Source organism: Leptopilina boulardi, unplaced genomic scaffold, assembly GCF_019393585.1.
Source record: "Leptopilina boulardi isolate dan_hultmark-lab unplaced genomic scaffold, ZJU_Lbou_2.1 LbouV2_60, whole genome shotgun sequence".
Lineage (NCBI taxonomy): Eukaryota > Metazoa > Arthropoda > Insecta > Hymenoptera > Figitidae > Leptopilina > Leptopilina boulardi.
This window is the reverse complement of record NW_026138006.1, coordinates 62,497-74,964: the sequence shown is the minus strand read 5'-3', so window position 1 is coordinate 74,964 and position 12,468 is coordinate 62,497. Positions and strand designations below refer to the sequence as shown.

At 28.2% G+C, this 12,468-nt stretch overlaps 1 protein-coding gene across 1 annotated transcript in view; it reads right to left on the bottom strand.

Annotated features, from left to right (window-relative positions):
* LOC127290341 (tax1-binding protein 3 homolog) overlaps nt 1–11,329 on the bottom strand; it is a 114,256-nt gene extending 102,927 nt beyond the window's left edge. The window contains exon 1 of the mRNA XM_051318842.1: nt 10,981–11,329. Within this exon, the coding sequence (XP_051174799.1) occupies nt 10,981–11,037 (57 nt within the window). The 5' untranslated portion in view covers nt 11,038–11,329. The remainder of the gene's footprint in view (nt 1–10,980) is intronic.
* Between the last annotated feature and the right edge of the window lie 1,139 nt (nt 11,330–12,468).

The window sequence follows — 12,468 nt, the reverse complement described above, 5'->3', positions numbered from 1 at the left end:
TGTGATTTTTATAAAATTGAAGTTAGTTCAAAATGTTTAACCAATAAAACCTAACTTCGTCCTTAAAAAACTACATGTATAACCTGATAAAAATTGTGAAAAGTTTAAACTTAATTATCTCAAAAAGTATCTTCGGGACCAAAGCGAATTTTTTTCCAGTGTGTGTAGTTAGTGATCAATTAGATATTGCCCAAGTTTTGTAATTTTTCAGTTTTCTCCAAGAAAGTTATTTACATTTGAAAATAGTGAAAATAAGCAAAGTGCCAATTTTTATTGCTTTTTATTTCATATTTATGAAGAATCAATTCCCACAGAAGTTAATTTCACTGATGAACACTGACCTAGCTACGAACTGCGCATGTTCGGAATTTTAGAAAAAGTCTACGATTCTTTCGTTGACTGCTGTCTTAACTACTCTCTTTTATGTTTTAAACTTTCGAACCTCAATTATTACAATGTTGTAAAACTTTTTATAGAAATTCGACAATCTTTAAACAATATTATTAAAAACTGTTCAATATAGATTAACAAACTGATCTTTCTATACAGTTTGTAAATAATTTCTTGACTCTGTTTCACTTTTTCGGTAAAGTTTATGCTTCATTACTAAAAAGTGTATGAAACGTTTAAAAATTTGTGCCCCCTCCAAAAGTGAAATACTAGTTTACGAAAGTTTTGCTGACTTATTTTTTCCGTGTACCAATGTTAATTGATAATTGTGTAAAAAAAGCCAAAATACTAAGTGAAAATTAATATTCAAACTTACCTGTAAAATGTCAAAATTTGTCACATTTTATTTATATTTTCCAAGACAGTTTATAAATATTATAAAATTTATTACTACCTAACAATAAGTACTTTCCATGTACTTTCACATGACATGTTGGCTTTTTATTTTTATAATATAGAAATATGTGAAATTTTACCTTGAATGTTGAACTTTTCAGGATTTTATCTGATTTTGAACACTTATATCTTCGCAGGTGATTAATGAAAAAATCCCATTTTGGTTTTAAAATTTAAGTTAAATCTTCTTTATTCATCTTATCAAAATTTGGTGATGGAGAAAGAGCTATTTTTTATTTTTATTCACTTTAAAAAATTCACTGTAAAAGACGAATTTGAAGGTTAAAAAACAAGTAATTCTATAAAACTGAAGTTGGGTTTCTTAATATAGATTTATTTGTATGAATTTTATTTATAAAAATACTTGTTTTTTAACCTTCAAATTCGTATTTTACAGTGAATTTTTTAAAGTGAATAAAAATAAAAAATAGCTCGTTCTCCATCACCAAATTTTGATAAGATGAATAAAGAAGATTTAACTTAAATTTTAAAACCAAAATGGGATTTTTTCATTAATCACCTGCGAAGATATAAGTGTTCAAAATCAGATAAAATCCTGAAAAGTTCAACATTCAAGGTAAAATTTCACATATTTCTATATTATAAAAATAAAAAGCCAACATGTCATGTGAAAGTACATGGAAAGTACTTATTGTTAGGTAGTAATAAATTTTATAATATTTATAAACTGTCTTGGAAAATATAAATAAAATGTGACAAATTTTGACATTTTACAGGTAAGTTTGAATATTAATTTTCACTTAGTATTTTGGCTTTTTTTACACAATTATCAATTAACATTGGTAAATTAGACTATTTTAAACAAATATCAATGAAAAAAAATTTACTAACTGAATTATTTCTGTTCTTTTTTATAAAATTTCTAAAGCTGTCAAACTAACCTATTTTCCGTTCAACTCAACTTAAAAACTAAATTTCAACGTAAATAAAAAAAAATTTCATAAAATAATTGTCAAAAATGAATTGTACGGCACACTTGGCTTCAAGTAGATTTAGGTTTTGCAAAAATGGTGACGAAATCGGGAAGTGGCATGTTATTCTTTCTTATTTAAAGGTTTAAAAAACGTAAAGACCAAAATCTTAGCTGATCCTTTTCTCAAGTTATTGTCAAATTAAAATTTTTTTAACGAAATTTATATAAGATAATAAGAGAATAATTATTGCACATTAGTTTAATTAAAAAATTTAATGTTTTAGTAACAATTAACTATCTTAAAAATAACAACGAAGATATTTTTCTTAATTATTTTAGTTTTAATTAACAAATTTAACACATTGGAATCATCGACAATTTTCTCAAAGGTGTTTTGAAGAGAACTCGATTACTGCTTTTTTGAATCGAATTAAATAGGTAGGATCGTCAATCAAATTAATTTTGTAACGCTCCCAAAACATTAAAAATTCTCGGTGAATTGATTCACCAGCCTGTTCTGACCACAAACGTAAACCACGATTTCCTAAAAAACTCAAACTTTCTTGAATGTGTGTTACTGCGACATGGATTTTTAAAGTTTCGGTAGCTTCCGTACCTCTAAGCACACTTGGCTTCAAGTAGATTTAGGTTTTGCAAAAACATCACACATTCAAGAAAGTTTGAGTTTTTTAGGAAATCGTGGTTTACGTTTGTGGTCAGAACAGGCTGGTGAATCAATTCACCGAGAATTTTTAATGTTTTGGGAGCGTTACAAAATTAATTTGATTGACGATCCTACCTATTTAAATCGATTCAAAAAAGCAGTAATCGAGTTCTCTTCTAAACACCTTTGAGAAAATTGTCGATGATTCCAATGTGTTAAATTTGTTAATTAAAACTAAAATAATTAAGAAAAATATCTTCGTTGTTATTTTTAAGATAGTTAATTGTTACTAAAAACATTAAATTTTTTAATTAAACTAATGTGCAATAATTATTCTCTTATTATCTTATATAAATTTCGTTAAAAAAATTTTAATTTGACAATAACTTGAGAAAAGGATCAGCTAAGATTTTGGTCTTTACGTTTTTTAAACCTTTAAATAAAGAAGAATAACATGCCACTTCCCGATTTCGTCACCATTTTTGCAAAACCTAAATCTACTTGAAGCCAAGTGTGACGGATATTAAAAGTCATTAATACAAAATACCAAATTTTTCTAAAAATAGGCCGCAACGACTATAGGTGAAATAAAGTGAAATGACCCTTATTATTTTTCGAGATATTTGCGTTAAAAAATTAGTCCAACTTTTTTTTCAATTACTCATAACTTTTTCATACCTCACCCTTTTTTTGACTGTTAATTAATAGGGCTCGTTGGTTGCGTATTGCGATAAGCATTGGAATGGTGTTTTAAATTATTCTAATTTTATTTGTTCGTAAAATATTTCATTTTTAAATAATTTTTATTAATTAACCCTTAAGGTGATTTTATACCTCCAGTATGTTAATCAAGCAAATGGCTGGATTGAATTTTCACGGTTGTATCACTAAATTTGATTGGCTCTGACAGTACAAATATTCCATTTCCACCGTGAAAATTGAATATTGTTAGAGCCAATTAAATTTAGTGATTCTCCGTGAAAATTCAATTCAGCCGATTGTTTGACCACAATACTGGAGGTATAAAAGCACCTTTAGACTGTAAGGTGGTTTTTAACCTACGTTGACTGTAAACATGGGTCACTTGTGTCCGATGTTTATGCTTTAAAGTGCTTTAAAAAATCGGACAAAATTCATAATATTGCATTAACTATCCTAGAATAAGGACCAATCATTATATTGTTGAAATGTTCATTTGTTTAAATAATATATTTGTTTAAACAAAAACACGAAAAAAAAATTTTTTCAAAAAATCATAACTTTTGCTAAAATCAATATTTTTTAAAATTTCAAATGGGAGAGTAAAGCTTAAGAGTGTTAGTTTAAGGAAATAAATACTGAAAATGTTTATAAATAAAAGAAATGCTTAAGTTTTGAGCATGAAAATCATGTTTTTTCAATGTACGTAAAAGAGGTACAAATTACAATAAATAGACATTATATTATTTTTTAATCTTTATTAACTTTAAAAATTACAATAAAAAGACATTGTATTATTTTTTTAATTTTTATTAACGTTTAAAAATTATTTTTTCTTAAGAAAACGTCATTTTATAAAAAATAAATAAATAAATAAAACTCATCTAAAAATAAACATCAGAACTAAAAAATAAATTATTTAAAGAAAAAAAATCAAAATTTAGCAAAACATACTTTACTTAACATTCCACACTTTGGCACCGTTCACTGTAAACATGGGTCACTCGTGCACTTTTCAAAATACGATTGGTTCCTGTAACTACTGTTTATACATTAAACTTTTGGCACTTATGGAACATGTAACTCATTAGAGTACAATTTTTTATAATATAGTTTGACCGACCCCCCCCCCCTCCGAGATAGCAAGAGGTGTCACTTTTCAAAAGGTACGAGTGACCCATGTTTACAACTTAAGGGTTAATTAATTAATATCTCGAAAATAAAAAATAAGGTATTCGTCAAATTTGGCACATGTCTTTGACTTATATTAAAGAATGTTCATGAATTTTTTCAGCTTAAACGAAACCCAATAACAAGTTTAAAAAATAAAAATAAATTTTATTTTTTAAATAAATAAATTAAAAAATTTTTATTTTTCAAAATTAATTTTTTTTCTTAAACTTCAATATTTTCTGAGCAAAAAACGTTTAAGAAATTTTTTTCTAGGGCTAAAAGTGAAAAAGTTATGAGTAATAATTGAAAAAAAAGTTGGACTAATTTTTTAACCTTTATGTAACTGACGAGGTACCCGGGTACCTTTTGCATTTTCAAATTGATTTTTTTTATAATTTTTAAAATCGTATCGACCTAAGCTTTTTTGACATCTCAAATTTATCCATACAAAGTGTTTTAATATTATTTATAATGTACCTTTTTTATTTATCTATTCGGAAATAATAAACAAAGTTTCTTCACCCGTAAAAGGCGAACAAGACACCCATGTACCTCTATACATTTCATGCAGATAAATGTAGAAATTTCTATTAAAATGCACATAATTTTTTAAATAAAATATGTAATTTAGTTACTGTAGTTAAATAATAATATTCATAAGAAATCGTCAATTTTTAACTTAAAAATTACCATAAAAATGAAGTTTGAATAGAATTAATACCTATTTATTAAAAATGTATTTTAAATAATAAAAATTTCTTACTTTTTTATATTTGATTTCATAAATAATCTGTTTAAATATGTACCTGTTTTGCAATCTAGCAAATAGTATATACACGGATACTATTCAATGAAATTATGAATATATACAAAATACTTATTAATACGTAATGGACAGTTTTTTTGTTGCAGAAATAGTGAAAACTCAACATCTGCACGAAATATGTTTAGTACAATTTAGTTGTAAAGTAATTGTAAGGGATTAAGTCTGGGTTTTTTCAAGGTCTCTACGAAAACTCAATAAGAGATTATCCTAAACATTATGATGTGTTGTAAACTTAATGTTTTCTCGAAACTTCGTTTTTGGGTTATGATTAAGGTACAGAGGTACACAGCGTACTTAGACCTTTTAGGTACTTTTAGTTAGTCTGTTACCGACATCGGACGTAGAAACGTCTTTGTATAACTTATGCTTAAATAAAATATATTTCTATATTTTACTCCTACATGTACACAAGTGTTTTTCATTTAATTAATAAACCTCAACATTTTTAATAATCAATTAATAATGATAATTTTTTATTAGCAATGTTTGGCAGGGACTCAGTTCAACCTTTTCCGATTCTTCAAAGACCGATTTTACATGGTGGATTATACAAATGAATACTCTAAACGCAATTTTACTCTCACCTGACGGACTCTACACAGAGTTACTGTATAATATAATAAGTAAATAGGGGTTAGATATTTGATTCTTCACAGACTGACTCTACACAGCAAAACTCTACAAAACTAAATAAATTACAAAGTTAGAATCCTACGCGAACTGACTCTACGCAGAGAAACTCTCCAAAGCTTGATACAATTTTTTTACTCTCTACTGACCGATTCTACACGAATGGATTCTTCGATCTTAAATAAAAACTTGAAATTTTATTTCAATTTCTTATCTCTCCACACATTGACTCTACATGAGTAAACTCTCCAAAACTTATTCCATTTTTTTACTCTCCGCTGACTGATTCTACACGAAAGGATTCTCCAATATTGAATAATACGAAAATTTTTTGATCCACTTTTTGTCTCTCCACAAATCGACTCTACACGAGTAAACTCTCCAAAATTTATTTCAATTTTTTTTACTCTCCACTGACTGATTCTACACAAAAGGATTCTCCAATCTTGAATAAAAAAAAAATTTTTTTGATCCATTTTTTATCTCTTCAAACATCGATTCTAGACGAATAAACTCTCCAAAACCTATTTCAATTTTTTTTTATCTCCGCTGACTGATTGTACACGAAAGGATTCTCCAAACTTGAATAAAAACTAAAAATTTTTTATCTCTTCAAACATCGACTCTACACAAGTAAACTCTCCAAAACCCATATCAATTTTTTTTTACTCTCCACTGATTGATTCTACATGAAAGGATTCTCAAATCTTGAATAAAAAAAAAATTTTTTTGATCCATTTTTTATCTCTTCAAACATCGATTCTAGACGAATAAACTCTCCAAAACCTATTTCAATTTTTTTTTATCTCCGCTGACTGATTGTACACGAAAAGATTCTCCAAACTTGAATAAAAACTAAAAATTTTTTATCTCTTCAAACATCGACTCTACACAAGTAAACTCTCCAAAACCCATTTCAATTTTTTTTTACTCTCCACTGATTGATTCTACATGAAAGGATTCTCAAATCTTGAATAAAAACGAAAATTTTTTGATTTATTTTTTATCTCTTCAAACATCGATTCTAGACGAATAAACTCTCCAAAACCTATTTCAATTTTTTTTTATCTCCACTGACTGATTGTACACGAAAGGATTCGCCAATCTTGAGAATTAAGTTTTGGAGAGCTTACTCGTGTACAGTCGATTTCTGGAGCGATAAAAAGAGGAACTAAAACTTTAAGATTTTATTAAAGATTGACCAATCCTTACGTGTAGAATCAGTCAGTGGAGAGTAAAAAAAATTAAAATAGATTTTGGAGAGTTTATTCGTGTAGAATCGATGTTTGAAGAGATAAGAAAAGGATCAAAAAATTTTCGTTTTTATTCAAGATTGGAGAATCATTTCGTGTAGAATCAGTCACTGAAGAGTAAAAATAATGGAAATAAATTTTGGAGAGTTTACTCGTGTAGAGTCGATTTGTGGAGAGATAAAAAGTGGAACTAGAACTTCAAGTTTTTATTGATGATTGGAGAATCCTTTCATGTAGAATCAGTCAGTGGAGAATAAAAAAAATTGAAATAAATTTTGGAGAGTTTACTCGTGTAGAGTCGATGTTTGAAGAGATAAAAAATGAATAAAAAGTTTTTAGTTTTTATTGAAGATTGGAGAATCCTTTGGTGTAGAATCAGTCAGCGGAGAGTAAAAAAATGGAATAAGTTTTGGAGAGTTTACTCATGTAGAGTCAATGTGTGGAGAGATAAGAAATTGAAATAAAATTTCAAGTTTTTATTGATGATTGGAGAATCCTTTCATGTAGAATCAGTCAGTGGAGAGTAAAAAAAAATTGAAATGGGTTTTGGAGAGTTTACTCGTGTAGAGTCGATGTTTGAAGAGATAAAAAATGAATAAAAAGTTTTTAGTTTTTATTGAAGATTGGAAAATCCTTTGGTGTAGAATCAGTCAGCGGAGAGTAAAAAAATTGTATCCAGCTTTGGAGAGTTTCTCTGCGTAGAGTCAGTTCGCGTAGGATTCTAACTTTGTAATTTATTTAGTTTTGTAGAGTTTTGCTGTGTAGAGTCAGTCTGTCAAGAATCAAATATCTAACCCCTTTTTACTTATTATATTATACAGTAACTCTGTGTAGAGTCCGTCAGGTGAGAGTAAGATTGCGTTTAGAGTATTCATTTGTATAATCCACCATGTAAAATCGGTCTTTGAAGAATCGGAAAAGGTTGAACTGAGTCCCTGCCCAATGTTTATCTATATTCATATTATGTGATTATTACTTTTATTGAAACGTCCACTACACTTAAAGTTAATTGAACTACTCATTTTAATACAAAATCTTCAATAAGTTAAACATAGATACCCGGGTGCCTCGTCCGCCCATAGAAGGTCCCATAAAGATTAAAAAAAATAACAAGGTTCCCACCATATCTTTGTTTCAAAATTCACTGACTATTACTGACCAAAAATTTTTTTCCTGATGTTTTGCAAGTTTTATTTTGCAATAAGGTAGCAAAATAAGAATAAAAAATGTTCAATTAGTAAAATAAAGTATGCCTTTTATAGAATTAAAAAATGTACTTTTATAATACTGTAAAATAGTAAACTTTTTTTTCATTTTTTTTCTATTTCAGTATTATTATTATCCATTGTTTTTCTGTCTTTTAAAATTTTTCAAGTTTCTGCTCTTTTCCTGTTTTTTTCTTTGTCGTTAAGTGCAAATACAGTGTTATCTCTTTCATATTCTCTGATTTTGCCTGACTGGTAGGCACCCTGAATAAAAAGTTTTAAAAAATTGATGAATTGTTGACATGAAGAACATATTTTTTGGGATTATAAACAATTAGAAAATTATTAAACACTATGAAACTAGAATTATCAATCTCGCCCTGCTAAAAATAAAATCACAAAACGTCAAAAAATTAGTCAGGATCTCTGACGTTTTGAGACTGTTTTTGTTACGATTGCAGTCACAGAACACCACAATAAGTGAGGTTTAGTCAAAGAATTGTCAATAGTAGTCAGATTTTTTATGAGGGTCAGAGACCCTTTTTTTTGGCCATACCATAAATCATTAAACCCTGTGACTATTTGTGATGTTAAATGACATTTCTTTCTATAAAATAGTTTTGAAGATTCCTGACTTACTTCTCATGAATTCTGACTACAAATATTTAAAAATTAAAAAAAATCAATATTTTATCATTAAAAAAATAAATTATCGCACAACATTTTTTTATCTTTACGTTACACATACTTAATTATTATTTTTACAATTTATTATATTTATTTACTCCTATCGAAGAAAATCTCGCAAACGCAGGGAATCGAACTCACAACCTAACGAACGCAAACCGAATACCTAACCCCTGAGCTAAACTAACCTAACTGAGATCTTAAAAATAGAATACGGTTTTATGAAAATAGAAGATCTTATTACTTTTTTTCAATTTTATCAACATATTTTGTTGATAATTATTATTTTAAAAAAATTTTATAATTTTTAAAAATTAACAAGTAAAGTTAAAATAGGTATATTGTTATATTGATCAAAAAACATTTGTAGTCCAATTATCATATATTAATGTATTCAATTAATAAAATTTGCTTCAGCAAATATTTAATTAAACAAAAAATTCGTATGTAAATATTATTTGAATTCGAACTTAAAAGAATATGTGTAATATACAAATAAAATAGTCTAGAATAATAAGATACTGTCGGATTGTCTCAAGTAAACTCTGAGCGAATTTTATCAGGTTTTTCGCTCACGTTTTAGCACATTCATTACTATTATAATTAATTATAATGATAAGAATTAATTAATATGCATATATTAATTACTATATTATTAAAATTCAATTTAACATAATTCTTCCACAAATCAACTAAATAATTACTAATTTTAATTTCTCTTTTTAGCATACTGCACTATAATTAGATGTAATATTTGGTTCAAATCAAATTTATATTTAGTGAAAACTGGATCAAATTCGCTCAGAGATTGATTGAGCGATCAATTCATATATTCTATTTTACAAGAGACCAGAATGTTTTTGCTCATCTAGTTGTAAAAAAATAAACTTTTATGTGAAATCGCCAGCGATTTCTAATTTTTTTCAAATATATATATAGAGTTAACACAATGGTAAGAATAGGTTTTCAACATATGTTGCTTTCTTATAACTAAATGTAAGGAAACTAGCTTACTGTAAAATAATAAATACAAATTTGAAGTAGGGACTTTAAAAGTATAGTCGTAGTCATTGACGCCTTCCCTTTTCTGTCCTTATCTTACAAACGTGATTCCATATATATTATATGTACGTTAGAAAAGGACAAAAAGAAAAGTATAGGCCTAAAGGATCTTTTATGGTTTTATGGCTTTTCATTGCAAAATTAAAAATTGTTGCATGTGAAAAAAATAATTTTTAAATATTATATTCGTAATGTACATGTTAATACAATTACAACGATATAAAATTTTTTTGCAAATATTTTTAAATTATTGAGAATTAATTTTAATTAATGGAGTATTTATTGTATAATCATTATGTAATTTTAGAGTTTTTACATAATGTTTTATATCATTGGAATCGTTAAAATCTATAAATTACAAATATAACATTTAAAAAAATATTTATTTAAATTTAAATAATTTTTTATTTTGCATTAAAAAGTCATAAAACCTGATGGACCCTCGAAAGGACCCTTCTATTGGAAAAAGGGAATATATAATATAATAGAGTTATATGGTGGGTTTGAGTGGCCTTGGTACCTCTCTTGGAACCCTTTTTACAAAAAAAATGAAACGTAGTGAGAAATAGTCACTTTTTAGAAAACGTCAGGCCCATAAAAAGTATTTAAGTCAGAATTAGTCAGCAGCATCACAAAACATCAAAATAGTCTCAAAACGTCAGGATTTCTGACGTTTTGAGACTGATTTCTGATTTTATTTTTAGCAGGGCGAATATGTTTGGCAATCGTAGAAGAACTTTTTAATAACAAAAATTCCCTTTTCAATTTGTTCATATTAATTTTCTAACAAAATTATTAATATATCGATAAATTCATCTATATTTTTAAAATACTTTTAAAAGTTGATGTCTAATTATATATTGAAACAATTTTCTCATGCAAAACATATCTATGATGCCGGATATTCTTTTAAGTGAGTGTATGTGTGAAATTTTTAGCAGTATTTCTAAATAATAATGTTATATACATTTGTTATTTTAACAGAAAAATTTTGTACTTACACTTAAACATTGCATGGCAGTACCAGCTTGGTGTTGAAAAGCCATTTTCGCACACATTTTGAAAACGTTGATTTTTTCAGGACGTACATAAAAATTAGTCTGAATTTATATCAAATTTTACAATAAATGAAATTACTTGTCACTGCCACTATCGTATATACACAGACTTCAACACTCTTCTTGAGGAGATTGGTAGACCGGAATTCTTTCGTGAACTCAAGTTTTCCAAAACAAACACATGCGTAATCGTCAGCGATAAGAAAGTACAGTCAGGATCGTATTTAGGGTTAGGCTGCTGTCCCATGTGGGTGAACAATGCGGAAGCTTCTATGCGCCACCACTAAAGGCCTAATGCTGATTCTTACGGAAGCCTGTACGGCTCACGAGCGTCTCGGACGCAAGTGGCGGTGTTTCGTACCACAAGTGGCACGAAGTCCATCCAACGTTCGTTAGTTCGTGCCACTTGTTGGACAGACTTGTAACGAGCGACTATATACGGAAGCCTGTACGGCCCACGAGCGTCTCGGACGCAAGTGGCGGTATTTCGTACCACAAGTGATTAATTAATCTTGATTAATCTTAAATATTCATAAAAATATACTTTTGATTTTAAAAAATAAAATCCTCTTCATATATTTTAAATTAAAAAATGACATCATAACCAAAAAATCTTATTTTTATTCTAAACTAAGAAAAATTAAAAAAACTAAGAAAAAACTTCCGCTTAATTCTTAGTGGAATCCTTAGTTTATTAATATGTATATTTACGTTTGGAAGGAGTATTTATGTGTGAACTATAAAAAGTTTGTTCGATGACATTTACTAATATGCTAATATTACTAATATCTTATAAAATTCATTTCTTCTTCTTTAAGGCCTAAGCAGAATAGCTTTGCGAAAGACGTTCGCGAACGTGAAACATGAGTTAGAAAAAGACAGAGATATATTCGTATCCTTTTCTATCTCATGCATCTCGTTCGCGAACGACTTTCGCGCGAACCTATTGTGCGTTGGCCTTCACATGAAATTGAAATGAAAAGCACTGAAGGTCTTTCTCCAATAGGAACCTAAACTTTTGCGTTGCGTGACTGACGCGTTGATTTTAGCATTGGTTGCCAATAGCAACCGACGCAATGCATACGCAACGCAAGAGTTTAGGATCCTATTGGAGAAAGGCCTTGACAGATTGGCGATTCAAACAGCTACACTAGCGCCACAGTTGAACTAATTTAGGCGTGACTCGCTCTAAAGCAGTCTCTGTTTTGACAGTTTATTTCAAATTATTTAATTATTCTGATATTTTTATTGCGTTTGTAAAATTATTTTTAAGCGTTAAATAAAAAAAAATAATTTAAAACACATGGAGTGCTACAGAGCGAGTCACGCCTAAATTAGTTCAACTGTGGCGCTAGTGTAGCTGTTTGAATCGCCAATAGCAACAGGATCCAACGGAATTGTCATATTTGTGAATGACCCTTCAAAAAATCC